Here is a 17703-nt window from a genome sequence, read left to right on the forward strand (position 1 = left end):
GATCAGTGTCATGTCACACATAGCCCATCCCCCTACAGTTAGAAGCACTCCCTAGAACACACTTAACCACTTAAACATAGTTTGAATCCCCTCCTGTAAAAATTCTACTGTTATTCTTGCATTAATTATATCCAATGGGCAGTTTCTGCAAAGCTTCATATTTATGCAAAGTGTGTAAGCAGGAGCTAGAAGACAACAATGAGCCACTCGTTGGGGGCCACGTGTCTGTGCCCTAGTTGTAAATACATATGTCAATTTCAAAATTTTTGACTAAGCTTCTATTGTTAAACACAAACATTTATTTTCTTTTTTTAGATAATTTCTGAGAGGACAAAACCACGGATTCATGAGTATCAGTCTGAGGTTTTCATGATAATTGGTGGATGCACTAAAGATGAAAAGTTTGTTACTGAAGTAACTTGCCTAGATCCCCTAAGAAGAAGTCGCCTGGAGGTTGCAAAATTACCAGTGTGTGAACAAGAAAGTGAAAGTGAACCGAAAAAATGGGTAGAATTTGCATGCATTACCTTTAAAAATGAAGTCTACATTTCAGGCATGTATGATGTTTTCGCAAACGTTTTTTTTACTTGATTACCTGGCCATCTAACAATATGCAGTACTTATTTCTGCCAACTTGTAGATAGTTGAATAATTATCCATTCAGTTTTTTCTCTCTTTCATTTTCTGCTTTTTTTGTCAATAAATGTTTATTAAGATTTTCCAAGACAAAAAGAGAATACAAAATTACAAACATTGCATAATAGCAAAGGACAATTACAATGCCTCTGATCCTCTCCTTGTATAGTTGAGTACTGTTTACATCAACAGTTAAAACAAATTGGAGAACAGGAGGTTTCCACTGGTAAGCTTCTTATTACAGGGAAAGAAGGATAATGTAACCTCTAAGCAGGGCCGGCGCTACCTATAGGAAAGGTAGGCGCCAGCTTAGAGCGCACATCGGTCGGGGCACCGCCCCCCAGGCAGAAGGACTGCTGTCTGTGGACTGCTGTATGTGGGCTGTCAGTGGCACGGTGCTCTTTCCTGGGCCACATGGCTCCCAGCCCCACCACTGCCTCTTCAAAACTCTGCCAGAGCCGTTCCGGGGCGTGTTGCTGACAGGGTTCTGTGGTGTGGCTCACCAGTTGAGTGGGGATGTGAGTGATGAGGCGGAGTGATTCCTGTGCCGGGCTGCTGCTACCTTATGCTATCAGCGCCATATAGAGCAGAGAAACTGCCGAGATGCAGCCTCCTTCACAGAAAGTGGAGTCTTGTCTGGACTTGTCTGGGGGATTAGGATGGAGGGGAGTTGATGAGGCATAAGGGAGAAGTACCTGGGCTCCAAACTGTGGGTCATAGGGCAGAGGGAACCTGATTGGTGGAAGCAATCACCTGACTGTCTGTTGTGACAGTCCCACATGGAAATGTGTGTGTGTTTATTATTATATGTAGAATATAAGCCACACCAGTGTCTGCCTACCAGAGAAATCCCCTGAACACAGGAATCTACTCTGATCACGGATCAACATAGGGGAAGTCTTCCATTTACTACCCTAGCCTGTTTATATACTACCCTAGCCTGTCTATTTACTACTCTACTCTGTCTATATATTACCCTAGTCTGTCTATATACTACTCTAGCCTGTCTATATACTATCCTAGCCTGTCTCTATACTATCCTAGCCTGTCTATACACTAGCCTAGCCTGTCCATATACTACCCCAGCCTGTCCATATACTACCCTGGCCTGACTATATATTACCCTAACCTGTCCATTTACTACCCTAGCCTGTATATACACTAGCCTAGCCTGTTTATATACTAACCTAGCCTGTCCATATACTACCCTAGCCTGTCTATATATTACCCTAACCTGTCCATATACTACCCTAGCCTGTATATACACTAGCCTAGCCTGTTTATATACTAACCTAGCCTGTCCATATACAACCCTAGCCTGTCTATTTACTACCTTAGCCTGTCTATATACTACCCTAGCCTGCCTATATACTACCCTAACCTGTCTATATATACTTCCCTAGCCTGTCCATATACTACCCCAGCCTATCTATGTACTATCCTAGCCTGTCCATATACTTGTGGACCACGGCTGGGGTGAAGAAGCGAGCCGGTGCCGCCACTATTTGTCTTTTGTCTGGGTCCAGAGGCGTAGGTGCAGGACCACGGCTGAAAAAAATAGGTGAAGAGGTGCCGCAAAAATCTTCACTTCCGCCACCTCCACTACATACACGGGCAGGGCAAAGGGGCTGGGGTGAGGGGTGGAGCAAATAAACCTTCGCCTAGGGCGGCAAAAATCCTTGCACCAGCCCTGCCTCTAAGGCAGGGTTTCTCAACCTTTTTCCAGGCATCCACCTCATTCTAAAATTTTAAAAATTAAGCTAATATTTTTGCATATTGCAACAGCAGCCATACACATAGAACACCCAATATTAGAGGTGATTTATTCTTTCAAAGTTAATACACTTTTGTACACTAGTACTGACTAGTGTTCCAGCATTTCTTCTTCTTCAGTTTCTCTCCTCCATGCAGCTAACATTGACCTTAGTGCTGACAGAGAGTGGCGTGGGTCAGATACAGACAAGGATGCTGCATAGGTGCTCAATGTCCTCCTTATCAACCAATGACGTCACCAGTTGTTTGGATTCTGGCAGCTGGCCTGCACAGTGCCTAGGGTTGTAACATTACAGAATCAAAAACCTGTGGTTTTATGTAACAAAAAGCGGGCTTAATCCACCCACTGGCTTTTACACAATTTTTTTGTATCGTTTTGTGGTGCTGAATAATTTGTATGGAATTTGTTAATGATAACAAGAAAGGCAGTAAATAGATCCCCTACATCCATCATCAATTGACCCCCCCCCCAGCAACAATAAACCCCTGCCATTAACAATAAATGTCCCAGCAGCCAACATCAATATACCCTCCAGCAGCCATAAACAATAGAACCCTACTTTATTAGTAGCTCTTTCCAAGCAACAATTAACCCCCCAGCAGCAATAGATTGCCCTCAGTGACAAAAGATCCCCCAGCAGCCAGCATCAATAGACCCTTCACCACACCTAAGCACCCCTTGCCATTATACACATTCAGTGCTGGAGGTGCCGGAAATGCATTCCCCCCACATTCCTGCTGAAAAAAAAACAAAAGGGCCAGATCCACGTAGCGGATCTTAATTTTAGTCCGGCGTAGCATATCGTATTAAGGCTACGCCGCCACAACTTTGAGAGGCAAGTGCTGTATTCACAAAGCACTTGCCTCTAAAGTTACGGCGGCGTAGCGTAAATCTGCTGACGTAATGTTAAAGATGTGGGCGTGTTTTATGTTAATTTTACTTGACGTCATTCTACGCAAAGCCCTATTCGCGAACGACTTACGCAAACAATGTAAAATTTTCAAAATTCGACGCGGGAACGACGTCCATACTTAACATAGGATACGCCTCATATAGCAGGGGTAACTATACGCCAAAAAAAGCCTTACGGAAACGACGTAAAAAAAATGCACCGGCCGGACGTACGTTCGTGGATCGCCGTATCTAGCTAATTTGCACACTCGACGCGAAAATCAATGGAAACGCCACCTAGCGGCCAGCGTAAATATGCACCTTAGATCCGAAGGCGTACGCCAGTCGGATCTAGCCCAGCTTCAGGCGTATCTTGTTTTGTGGATACAAAACAAAGATACGCCGGAGCAAACTAGAAGTTACGCGGCGTATCAATAGATACGCCAGCGTAACTCCTTTGTGGATCTGGCCCAGAGTATCCATACATTGGTTGTTTTTCATTGTATCTATTTATCAGTATCTTTGGTTTACATTCACTACAAAAGGTGAAGTGCTGTACTGTATGTATTGATGGACATATTCTTCTTATTGTCTTATGTGATGAGAGTTTCCTATTTGTGTCACTGTTTAAATGTTTATTAATGTCCACAAACTTGTAGACCTTATTCCAAAATTGCTGTTTTAGGTGGAAAAGAAACACAACATGAAGTTTGGAAATATAACTCTTCTCTCAATAAATGGATACAAATAGAATTTCTGAATGTGGGCAGGTGGAGGCACAAAATGGCGGCACTGTGTGGTAAAGTTTATGCAATTGGTGGCTTTGATGGCAACCAGAGAATGTACAGCGTTGAAGCATATGATCCTTTTCACAACTGCTGGACAGAGGTAAGTGTGGTTTGCGTGTTGCTTGTCATCTTCTGCTGTACACTGATTAGTTACTAGGAGCTATACCTTACTGAAAAAGGCTTGAAGTGTAACTTTCCTTTCACTGTATAGATTTGCTGAACAAACCATAGGAGCATATTAAAGTAGGACACCTCTCTTTTTTTATAGAGAAATATATTTCATGCTATGCTTCTGTGCTAAGCTAGGAGCCATGTCATGAAAACATTTAATTGGGGTGTCATGCAGGCTTGGTAAAAATTGTACTGCCTTGGACTGGACTCACACATTTGTGTTTGACGGCCACGGTAATTCATTCTGGAAGATACCCCAATGCACACAGACACAAATACACCTGCATTATTGAACATGTACTGCCAATGATAGTTTAGGTGCATTATTTTACTACATTTGTTAACTGATTTAAAAAAAAAACACTGATTCATGGTACATTCATGGTACATTTATTGTATTCTTTAACAGTTGACTTTAACATTAACATTTTCACTATTTATCTATCTGTAATGATACATAATCACCTGATAAATGGCTATTTACAGTCCTGCATTACTAACAGTTAAATTTTTCAGTTTGTATCAAAATGTAATAATACTCATTAAAAACAAATATTCAAATATTAGCATGGACCACAATAGTTACAAAAGCGGGATAAATAACAGTGTGCAGCTGGCCAACAAGTTTCGCACATGGGTGCTTCGTCAGGGCCTTGCAACTTTTCTTTTGAATTGTGTGGTCTGTTTAGGACATAAAAATACGTCATTAATACACAATTTATAACTCAACTTGTTACATAATAATAACACACAGGTAACAAAGAAATTACTGTGTGCTCACCAACTCTGCTAAAAACTGAATTATATATACCAAAACGCAGCCCACAGGTCCCAAGAGCTGAGAGGAGCAACCGGCCACGGCAGTGACCAGTGGTAGTCAGATCCACTAAGTCAAGATGTGCGGATATTAGAACGTCAACAGATCAGAAGTCTGTAAATTATTAAAAAATATATATATATATGATAACATAATAGTATACTAGTAATAGCAACAGCTAAACCAGCTTTATGCTGAAATGACCGTTTACAGGGTATAGAGACATAATAGTTAACTGATTCCTTTTAAAAACGATTAAAAATAGATACAAATCAATCATATAATGTACCTGTAGATTCTAGTTTCGTTTTTGCATCTAGTTTCGTTTTTGCATGTTATCGTGCCTGTGTGCTATACAGAGCCATAGAGCAGTGATGGTTTGGAAAACGAAACTAGAAACTCCCAGTACTGTGGTCATCAGGAAACAGACAACCAGGAAGTGTCCAGAACAGTGAGGACATGAAACCACGACTGCAGTAAGGTAAAGGAAGCTATTTAGCTAAAAAAATCCTTTAGTGACCCTTTAAGTACCTTCTCCCAGAATGCACAGCGGGTTGACCACACCCTCTGGACTGCTTCTAGGAAAGAGGTTCCCAATGCATCCAGACTGTTGCCTTTCCAACTCAGCGACACCCAACGTCAGAGGGAAAATCATACAACCAGCTAAACTGGAACAGAGCCATGAATTTGAAAAAATCTCTCTGGGCCAAACTACTGCCCAGGCAACTATAATGTCAACATATACAACAAAAAACCGTGCTACCACAATACAGTCTTTAGGCAGCGGCTAGCGTGCAATGACAGAGGAATAAACAATATAAAAGAGCCGCGCCAAAATATCAAAACAAATATCTATGTAACATTATGGACAGTCCACAGATGATATGAATTGTGGTGGATTATCAGCTAATCATCCAGCAAAAACCGAATCAGTGTATTGATCAGAGGCTGATTTGCAAGTAGACACATTGGTTTGTTCAATTTTCAATGCACCTGGTGACATGCATACAATTTGTGTAATCCCACCACCAGAGATGTATATCAGCTTACCAGATGGCAAGCCTTTAGTGCAATTGGCTATAACCCAGCCACGGCCTTTGAATCCCCTGGGCTAAGATGCTCCAAGATTCCCAGTTCAATGGCAGCCTTGGTATGGAAAGTGATGAGTGTTTGCAGTTTGGAATGCAAACACACCCGTCAGTAAAACGATATTCGTAACCCAATCCGGTTCACATGCAGGCAGGAAGACAGAAAGGACGCAATAGCGTGATACCGTAGGTATAACAGATTTATTAAAAACAGTAGTGTACTTACACTTATGCAGTTTAAAACAGCGTGTAATATGTAAATCCTCCTAGGCGTGGTGACGTCACTGACGCTGCCTCCAGACGCGTTTCGTCCTATTGGACGTTCTCAATGGGGGTAGGGCTAGCAACAGTGAGGCACCATATATAGCGGCCACTCAATGCAAAGGGTGGTCCATAGAAACAGACCCCGCCATCTTTGTTGAGGGAAAGCTTGCCCATACAACCGCGCATAACTAGCGCGGCCAGGGAAAAGAGTACAAGGCAAGCACCATCGCTTTAATAACGAGGATGGAGCTTCGTTCTCTATGGATTATTAACAAAAAATATAAAACCGTGTAGTGTTTATATATATTTCTATGGACCACCCTTTGCATTGAGTGGCCGCTATATATGGTGTATATCACTGTTGCTAGCCCTACCCCCATTGAGAACGTCCAATAGGACGAAACGCGTCTGGAGGCAGCGTCAGTGACGTCACCACGCCTAGGAGGAGGGCTCCTTAAGCCGGCCGGCTTTTTACATATTACACGCTGTTTTAAACTGCATAAGTGTAAGTACACTACTGTTTTTAATAAATCTGTTATACCTACGGTATCACGCTATTGCGTCCTTTCTGTCTTCCTGCCTGCATGTGAACCGGATTGGGTTACGAATATCGTTTTACTGACGGGTGTGTTTGCATTCCAAACTGCAAACACTCATCACTTTCCATACCAAGGCTGCCATTGAACTGGGAATCTTGGAGCATCTTAGCCCAGGGGATTCAAAGGCCGTGGCTGGGTTATAGCCAATTGCACTAAAGGCTTGCCATCTGGTAAGCTGATATACATCTCTGGTGGTGGGATTACACAAATTGTATGCATGTCACCAGGTGCATTGAAAATTGAACAAACCAATGTGTCTACATGCAAATCAGCCTCTGATCAATACACTGATTCGGTTTTTGCTGGATGATTAGCTGATAATCCACCACCATTCATATCATCTGTGGACTGTCCATAATGTTACATAGATATTTGTTTTGATATTTTGGCGCGGCTCTTTTATATTGTTTATTCCTCTATAATTTCAACATATAGCGCCCACTCATTGGGAGCAGGGCGCTACATATATTTATAGTATCTCACAAAAGTGAGTACACCCCTCATATTTTTGTAAATATTTTATTATATCTTTTCATGTGACAACACTGAAGAAATTACACTTTTCTACAATGTAAATTAGTGAGTGTACAGATTGTATAATGTAAGTGTAAATTTGCTGTCCACTCAAAATAACTCAACACACAGCAATTCATGTCTAAACCGCTGGCAACAAAAGTGAGTACACCCCTAAGTAGAAAAGTTTAACAGGATGGATAAACCACTTCTCGAATGCTCCGCTCAATACTCCTCCAGCAGATATTAGGATATTTAACCACTTAAGGACAGAAGGTGTTTTTCAGATTTGGTGTTTACAAGACTAAAACATTTCTTTTTTGCTAGAAAATTACTGAAAACCCCCAAACATTATATATATTTTTTTCTAACACCCTAGAAAATAAAATGGCAGTCATTGCAATACTTTTTGTCACACCGTATTTGCGCAGCGGTCTTACAAGCGTACTTTTTTTGGAAAAAAATCACTTTTTTTAATTAAAAAATAAGACAACAGTAAATTTGGCCCAATTTTTTTATATATTGTGAAAGATAATGTTACGCCAAGTAAAATGATACCCAACATGACACGCTTAAAAATTGCGTCCACTCGTGGCATGGCGTCAAACTTTTACCCTTAAAAATCTCCATAGGCGACGTTTAAAAAATTCTATAGGTTTAATTTTTTGAGCTACAGAGGAGGTTATGGGGACGGGTGGGGGCCATCTTGCCCTCACTCGCATCCCCACACAGCAGCTGAAAGGACCCGATCGCCTCCGCCGCTACCGACGGCTCCAGTAAGTGGCGGAGGGCGCGGGAGAGCGGCAGGAGGGGGGTCCCCTCTCCCGCCACCGATAACGGCGATCTTGCGGCAAATCCGCTGAGGAGACAGGACCGCTCACTGAAGAGATGGATATCTCGGTTGTGGCAGCAGCTGCTGCCGTTACCGAGATATCCATCTTTAGAAACAGGATGTATATATACATTGGGCGGTCGTTAACCAGTTAAAAAACAGAAGAGAGGAACTTCATAGAGCGATAAATCATTGGTGTTTTATTCCAAGAATTATTCTCAAGCACAACAAAGGAAAAAACATACAAACACACAGCTACAAGCTATCAGGCTGTCAGACGGTGCGTGGTGACGTCACAAGATTATCTCCAGCCAACGCTTTTGCCTGTAACAAGCTGTTCTGGCTGACTAACCCCCAGCCAGAACAGCTCGGATGATGGGGGCAAGCTTACTGAGGAGAAACAGGAAGTGAGAAATTCAGACAAAGAAAAAAAACATTTAGAAGGAAAATTAAAGGAAAAGGTAAGTGAACCAAAATGCACTAGCTTAAAGGAACCTATTTAGAAAATAAAAAACAAACCTTTATAACTCCTTTAACTAAAACAAGATATTAGAATTTTTTTGTTATGTTGCCATGACCTACACATATACATTATGAAAGGGAGTAAAGCCTATGCAGGCCTGTGCACAGCTGATGTTATATGTAGTCACTAAAATAGCTTGCTGTACTAACTATACAATGTTAGTACAGCGATCTCCCTGCTGAGCTATTGTATAATGACTGGGGACCCACCAGAACATACTGGTCTGTCTCATACCTGTAACTCTAAAGCCCTGTACATACGATTGGTCCATCCGATGAGAACGGTCTGATGGACTGTTTTCATCGGTTAAATGATGAAGCTGACTGATGGTCCGTCGCGCCTACACACCATCGGTTAAAAAAACGATCGTGTCAGAACGCGGTGACGTAAAACACAACGACGTGCTGAAAAAAACGAAGTTCAATGCTTTCAAGCATGCGTCGACTTGATTGTGAGCATGCGTGGATTTTTAACCGATGGACGTGCCTACAAACGATTGTTTTATTTTCTATCGGTTAGGTATCCATAGGTTAAATTTAAAACAAGATTGCTTTTTTTAACCTATGGATAAATAACCGATGGGGCCTACACACGATCGGTTTGGTCCGATGAAAACGGTCCATCGGACCGTTCTCATCGGTTTGACCGATCGTGTGTATGCGGCATAAGAGAGCTTTTCTGTTGAAAACCAGACTTACTGGTTGGAACACCAGATTAACCCCTTAACGCCCGCCGCACGACTATATACGTCCGCAGAATGGCACGGACAGGCAGAAGGGTGTATATATACGTCCTTGCCTTCTAGCGGGTGGGGGGTCCGATCGGGACCCCCCCCCCGCTGCGTGCGGCGGGCGGATTCCCTCGGGGAGCGTTCCGGGACGACGGCGCGGCTATTCGTTTATAGCCCCTCCATCGCGATCGCTCCCCGGAGCTGAAGAACGGGGAGAGCCGAATGTAAACACGGCTTCCCCGTGCTTCACTGTGGCGGCGTATCGATCGTGTGATCCCTTTTATAGGGAGACTCGATCGATGACGTCTGACCTACAGCCACACCCCCCTACAGTTGTAAACACACACTAGGTGAACCCTAACTCCTACAGCGCCCCCTGTGGTTAATTCCCAAACTGCAACTGTCATTTTCACAATAAACAATGCAATTTAAATGCATTTTTTGCTGTGAAAATGACAATGGTCCCAAAAATGTGTCAAAATTGTCCGAAGTGTCCGCCATAATGTCGCAGTCACGAAAAAAATCACTGATCGCCGCCAATAGTAGTAAAAAAAAAAAAATTATAAAAATGCAATAAAACTATCCCCTATTTTGTAAACGCTATAAATTTTGCGCAAACCAATCGATAAACGCTTATTGCGATTTTTTTTTACCAAAAATAGGTAGAAGAATACGTATCGGCCTAAACTGAGGAAAAAAAGAATTTTTATATATGTTTTTGGGGGATATTTATTATAGCAAAAAGTAAAAAATATTGCATTTTTTTTAAATTGTCGCTCTATTTTTGTTTATAGCGCAAAAAAAAAAAACGCGGAGGTGATTAAATACCACCAAAAGAAAGCTCTATTTGTGGGGAAAAAAGGACGCCAATTTTGTTTGGGAACTACGTCGCATGACCGCGCAATTGTCTGTTAAAGCGACGCAGTGCCGAATCGCAAAACCTGGCCTGGGCATTTAGCTGCAAAATGGTCCGGGGCTTAAGTGGTTAATATACTGTAGAAGAAAGCCTACAAAAGTAAACCAATTTAGCTATTACATTTAAGAATTGGTAAGCTGCAATTTAATAAATGTTCGTTTAATGTAAAAACACTAGTCTGAGGTTTCCCCTAGCATGTGTATGACGGTTGTACAGTTTACACTGAACATTTTTTAACAAGCTTTCCTTAACCGTGTCAAAAAAGACACAATGGCCAAAAAACAAACAAAAAAAACCCAATTGGTCAGATACAGGATGTACAAATAAGTGCTTTAGTAAACTAGAGACATTAGCAGATTGTTCTGAACATGAAGAACATGTACAATATTATGTAATGATATCAGCATGCATTTTGGTTTTATAGGGCCTTTGATTATCACTGGCGCTGTTTACTGTTCACGTCTGAGTGACTTGGGTATATAACATTACAATCATCCAAAGGCCTCTGCATATCTATTGTTGCTGGGTTACAGCAAACAGACTGTAATTGTCATCTGTGCCTCTCTGATGTAACGGAGCCATTAACATTTAAACCAATCAGTTATACTGAATATACAGATTTTTTCCCTTAATATCAATCTTACAGCCTGTTGACTGCTAAATGTGCTGCACTTATGTATTTATTTTTAAAGAAAGTTTGAAAGACCAATTCCATTGCTTGATTATAGGTTGCCAATTATTTTTGCCAAGCTGATTGCATGCTGTATAACAGGGGTGGCCAACCTTTTTAAGAGCGAGGGCCACTTAAGCGACTTGGTAACTGGTCGCGGGCCACAATGAGCGGAGCGGGTGGATGGCATGTCCATGTCTGCTCTACATATGCAGAGCGGACACGGACACAGCCCACTATACTCCTTCACTTAGCAATAGACTTCTATTATATTCTGCAGGATTGGTGCACTTTCAGAAAGCTCACCAAACAGATGTAAAAACAGAGGTCAGCTAAACAGTGGCGTAACTAGAGACTTCAGGGCCCCGGTGCAAGATATCATGAAGGCCCCCCCCCCCCCCCCCCCCCCGAAAAAGTCGGATTTTGATACTTAATTTTTCTACACTGTACAACAAAGTAAAGGGGGGGGGGTGGCTGCAGCGGCAGTGATAGTGCTATACTCTCCCACCACCACCTGTGCCTTTTACTGATCCCATCCCTCCACCACTGATCTCATCCCTATCGCCCCCATCACCTCTGTTGTAGAAGAGTAATAGGGGATAGGGATGGGATCAGTGGTGGGGGGATGGGATCAGTAAGAGGCACGGGTGGTGGGAGAGGATGGCACCACCACTGCCAACCCCCCTCAAGTACCACCGCTGCCACCCCCCTCAAGTACAGTTTACCCGTTGGTTGATAGAGGTTACTATACGTCATTACCGCTCACTGATTGGTTGCAAGGGGTTACTGCACATTATTACAGCTCACTGATTGGTTGCTATAGGTTACTGCTTATCATTATCACTCACTGATTTGTTGCTAGAGGTTACTGCAAATGTATACTGCTCACTGAATGGTTGCTATGGGTTACTGCTTATCATTATCACTCACTGATTTGTTGCGAGAGGTTACAGCACATCATTACCGCTCACTGGGTGACAGGGCAGTATTGTGGTGTGTGATGCAAATGTTTTTCGTTAAAGTTGGTTGGATGACAGGATGCAGTTTGGGGTGATGTGGCAGCATTGGGGTGAGAGGCTGAGATCATATCTCCCCTATAATGATAGGGAGTAGGGTGATAGGATACTAGAGGTGGGGTACAGGAGGGATGAGGATGATAAATACAGGAGGCAGGGTGGTAGGATGCCAGATAAGGGGTACAGGGGGATGATGATGACAGGGGTGGAGTGGTAGGAGGCCAGAGGTGGGGTAGAGAGGAATGATAGGGATGTTGATGACAATGGGCGGAGTGGATGTCAGCAAAGGGGGATGATGATGACGACAGCGGGTGGGGTGGTAGGAAGCTGTCAGTGGGGTACAGGGAGATGATAATGATGGGGGTAGGGTGGTTGGATGATAGAGGTGGGCTACAGGGGGATGTTGATGACAGGAGGCAGGGTGGTAGGATGTCAGAGGTGGGAGGTATAGGGATGATGATGATAGTGGGTAAGGTGGTAGAAAGCTGGCAGAGGAGTACAGGGGGATGAAGATTACAGGGGGTGGGATGGTAAGAAACTGGCAATGGGGTACAGATGGGATGATGATGGTGGGGGTGGGGCGGTAGGAAGCTGGTAGTGGGGGATGAAGATGACGGGGTGGGGTAGTAGGACGCTGGTGCAGGGGGGATGAAGATGACAGGGGCGGGTGGAAGGAGCTGGCGGTGCAGGGGGATGAAGATGGCAGGAAGCGGGTGGAAGGAGCTGGCGGTGCAGGGGGGATGAAGATGACAGGGAGCGGGTTGAAGGAGCTGGCAGTGCAGGGGGGATGACAGGGGGCGGGTGGAAGGAGCTGGCGGTGCAGGGGGGATGAAGATGACAGGAAGCGGGTGGAAGGAGCTGGCGGTGCAGGGGGGATGACAGGGGGCGGGTGGAAGGAGCTGGCGGTGCAGGGGGGATGAAGATGACAGGAAGCGGGTGGAAGGAGCTGGCGGTGCAGGGGGGATGAAGATGACAAGGGGCGGGTGGAAGGAGCTGGCGGTGCAGGGGGGATGAAGATGACAGGGGGCGGGTGGAAGGAGCTGGCGGTGCAGGGGGATGAAGATGACAGGAAGCGGTAGGAAGGAGCTGGCGGTGCAGGGGGGATGAAGATGACAAGGGGCGGGTGGAAGGAGCTGGCGGTGCAGGGGGGATGAAGATGACAGGGGGCGGGTGGAAGGAGCTGGCGGTGCAGGGGGGATGAAGATGACAGGAAGCGGGTGGAAGGAGCTGGCAGTGCAGGGGGGATGAAGATGACAGGGGGCAGATGGAAGGAGCTGACAGTGGGAAGTATGATGACAGGAAGTAGGGTGGTGGTATGCCAGGAACAAAGGATGATGAGGAGAAGGATTATGGCAGGGGGTCAGCAAGTGACATCATATGCCGGAGGATGGCATAATACCAGGGCTGTGTGTGTGGGTTGCTCGGGAGGTGGCATTACTACACTACAGGATGCTGTCAGTGTCGGGCAGGACCACGAGACAGTACCTGTAGGCTGTGGCAGACTGGCTCCTCGATGACTGTCAGGCGCCAGCTCTGCAACCGTCCGTCCATCGGAGGAGAGAGCAGAGAAGGCACGACCGCTGCAGCCATTACACGCTCTGCACATGGCAGGAGACTTGCAGAGCGCGGCAGAAGGGAGGGGGCGAGCCAGGGGAGGGGAGTAAGCGCAGCCATCCACTGAGACTTTCGGACAGTGAAAGTGGTCAGTCAGTTCCGCCCCTGGCCAGGAAAAACTAGTTGCGGCCACCGCAGTGCAGGCTTTGGTCCCGCGCTAGAGATGGCCCTGGGGACACCAATCGGGGGGACATTCCTAATTAGAGAGCCGCCTCAGAGGTGACGGGTCCCCCGGACTGACAGGGCCCCCCGGACTGACAGGGCCCAGTCGCAACCGCGACTGGTGCGACCATGAAAATTCCGCCACTGCAGCTAAATACAACTGCTCAATTGTATGTTCCCATTTTTTACCTGGTGCAAACTGAGACTAGTGGTGTGTTATATTAGGAATAGAGGATGGCTGATTTAACCAAGCACATTACTGTTTTAAGAAAAAAACAAGATGCGCTACACATAATATGAAAATACCCAAAAACAAATAAAATTAATTGTCCGTGAGTAATGTGAGGAATTTAAGTGAACAACAAAATATCAAAAAAAGTCCTTGATAAAAGCAAAACGTCCTTTCACCAGTGAATAAGAAAAGAAAAATCCATGTTGATAAGTGACAATCCCATAAGAAGAAACCTCCACCAAACGAGTAATGAATCTGCTTACCAGATTCCCGGTGGTCTCTTAGTTAAAAGAAGACCCCAGGTAGCATGAAGATTTAAACTCTGGAGAGTAAAGGCCTGTATGGACAATCCGGATGTCGATCTCTGTTACGCTCCCGTGATGGAGGATACGATGACCATACCACATAAAAAACAGTGCCCCAGAGGAAGCGATTTGTCGCGAAACCAGGTCGGGCGGAACGTGCATCCACATCGGTATCACCCCCCGTTGACTGCACTTATTCCACACCATTGATGGGTTGTCTGGTCTGCTTCCGGCCGGAGCTCCAACTTGACAAGCCTTTCAAACACTGCTAATCTGTAAGTGTGTTTTTGTCTTTACTTTTAAATAAAACAATTTTTTACGGATTTACACTATTGTGGCCCCCTATGTTTTTTATGTGGTATGGTCATCGTATCCTCCAACACGGGAGCGTAACAGAGAGTTCGACATCCGGATTGTCCATACAGGCCTTTACTCTCCAGAGTTTAAATCTTCATGCTACCTGGGGTCTTCTTTTAACTAAGAGACCACCGAGAATCTGGTAAGCAGATTCATTACTCGTTTGGTGGAGGTTTCTTCTTATCGGATTGTCACTTATCAACATGGATTTTTCTTTTCTTATTCACTGGTGAAAGGACGTTTTGCTTTTATCAAGGACTTTTTTTGATATTTTGTTGTTCACTTAAATTCCTCACATTACTCACGGACAATTAATTTTATTTGTTTTTGGGTATTTTCATATTATGTGTAGCGCATCTTGTTTTTTCCTTATGTTTTCACTGTTTGTATATATCCAGTAAGGTGCAGCTTCACTTTATCACATCTGATCATCACATAGTAGTATTCATTTTTCTACCACCCAATATATTAGTGCAGTTGCTTTCCCATTTTTTTCACATTACTGTTTTAGGTTGGATCAATGATAATGACAATTCAGATACACAACTGGGTCTTCAAGTACTAGAAACAAAAACGATTTTAAAATCAGCAATGTAGTATCACCAGGAAACAGCAATGTGCAAATCAGAAAATCTGTTTAGTAAATCCACCATGCCTTGATCTACAGTATAAACATGAACCACATTGTTGTAACTAACTATGCAGTTTTCTTTGTACTTTTGTGTAATTTTATTATATGTTCTTTTTGAAAAAAGAGAGATGTAACCTACTGCAGAACAGAAGGAGACACGATAATTGGGTGTGAACAATGTGAAATGTTTTACATACAGTGCCTTGCAAAAGTATTTACCCCCCCTCCCCCTGGCATTTTTCGTGTTTTGTTGCCTCACAACCCGGAATTAACATGGATTGTTTGAGGATTTGCATCATTTAATTTGCAGTCAATACTATGTAGAGCCACTTTTTGCGGCTATCACAGCTTCAAGTCGTTTTACATAGGTCTCTATGAGCTTGCCACATCTTACCACTGGGATTCTTGCCCATTCTTCTTTGCAAAACTGCTCCAGCTCCTTCAAGTTGGATGGCTTGCGCTCGTAAACAGCAATCTTTAAGTCTGACCACATATTTTCTATTGGATTGAGGTCTGGGCTTTGACTAGGCCATTCCAACACATTTACATGTTTCCCCTTAAAGGGGTTGTAAAGGTAAGAAAAAAATTCCCAAAATAGCTTCCTTTACCTTAGTGTAGTCCTCCTTCACTTACCTCATCCTTCTATTTTGCTTTTAAATGTCCTTATTTTTTCTGAGAAATCCTCACTTCCTGTTATTCTGTCTGTAACTACACACAGTAATGCAAGGCTTTCTCCCTGGTGTGAAGAAAGCCTCTTGAGGTGGGAGGGGGCGAGCAGGAATGTCAGGACACTCTCTACTACGCAGATAGAGAAAGGAGCTGTGTGTTAGTGGGCGTCCTGACACTCCTGCTCGCCCCCTCCCCCTCAAGAGGCTTTCTCTACACCAGGGAGAAAGCCTTGCATTACTGCGTGTAGTTACAGACAAAAGAACAGGGAGTGAGGATTTCTCAGAAGAAATAAGGACATTTAAAAGCAAAATCGAAGGATGAGGTAAGTGAAGGAGGACTGCACTAGAGTAAAGGAAGCTATTTAGGGATTTTTTTGTTTTTACCTTTACAACCCCTTTAAACCACTCAAGTATTGCTTTTAGCAGTGTGTTTGGGGTCATTGTCCTGCTGGAAGGTGAACCTCCATCCTAGCCTCAAATCACACATAGAGTGGTACAGGTTTTGCTCAAGAATATCCCGTATTTAGCACCATCCATCTTTCCCTCAAATCTGACCAGTTTCCCAGTCCCGACTGCTGATGGTATTCTTTGGGTGATGTGATGTGTTGGTTTTTGCGTCAGACATAGCGTTTTCTTTGATGGCCAAAAAGTAAAATTTTAGTCTCATCAGACCAGAGCACCTTCCTCCTTACATTTTGGGAGTCTCCCACATGCCTTTTCGCAAACGTGACATTTTGTTTTTTGCTGAAAATATTGACTTTCTTATGGCCACTCTGCCATAAAGCCCAACTCTATGGAGCGTATGGCTTATTGTCGTCCTATGTACAGATACTCCAGTCTCTGCTGTGGAACTCTGCAGCTCCTCCAGGGTTACCTTAGGTCTCTGTGCTGCCTCTCTGAATAATGCCCTCCTTGCCCGCTCTGTGAGTTATGGTGTGCAGCCGTCTCGTGACAGGTTTGCTGTTGTGCCATGTTCTTTCCATTTGGTTCTGATAGATTTGATGGTGCTCCTAGGGATCATCAAAGATTTGGATATTTTTTTAGAACCTTACTCTGACTTGTACTTCTCAACAACATTGTCCCTTACTTGTTTGGAGAGTTCCTTTGTCTTCATGGCAGTGTTTGTTTAGTGGTGCCTCTTGCTTAGGTGTTACAGCCTCTGGGGCCTTTCAAAAAGTTGTGTATATGTAATGACAGATCATGTGACACTTAGATTGCACACAGATGGACATCATTTCACTAAATATGTGACTTCTGAAGGTAATAATTGGTTGCACCAGAGATTTTTATGGGCTTCATAACAAAGGGGGTGAATACATACGCACATGACAATTATTATTTTTTTATTTCTGAAAAATTGTTTTATGTATATGTTTTTCAAATTTTACTTCACCGACTTAGACTATTGTGTTCTGATCCATCCCATATAATTCAGATTAAAAAAAAACATTGAACTAAAGGCTGTAATGTAACAAAATCGGTAAAAAGCCAAGGGGGGTGAATACT

General features: G+C 43.8%; 1 protein-coding gene across 1 annotated transcript in view; it reads left to right on the forward strand.

Moving 5' to 3' along the window:
- KLHL6 (kelch like family member 6) overlaps positions 1-17703 on the forward strand; it is a 49387-nt gene that overhangs the window by 28389 nt on the left and 3295 nt on the right. The window contains exons 4-5 of the mRNA XM_040348976.1: positions 316-553; positions 3987-4189. Of these exons, the coding sequence (XP_040204910.1) occupies positions 316-553; positions 3987-4189 (441 nt within the window). The remainder of the gene's footprint in view (positions 1-315; positions 554-3986; positions 4190-17703) is intronic.

This window comes from Rana temporaria, chromosome 4, assembly GCF_905171775.1.
Source record: "Rana temporaria chromosome 4, aRanTem1.1, whole genome shotgun sequence".
Taxonomy (NCBI): Eukaryota; Metazoa; Chordata; class Amphibia; order Anura; family Ranidae; genus Rana; species Rana temporaria.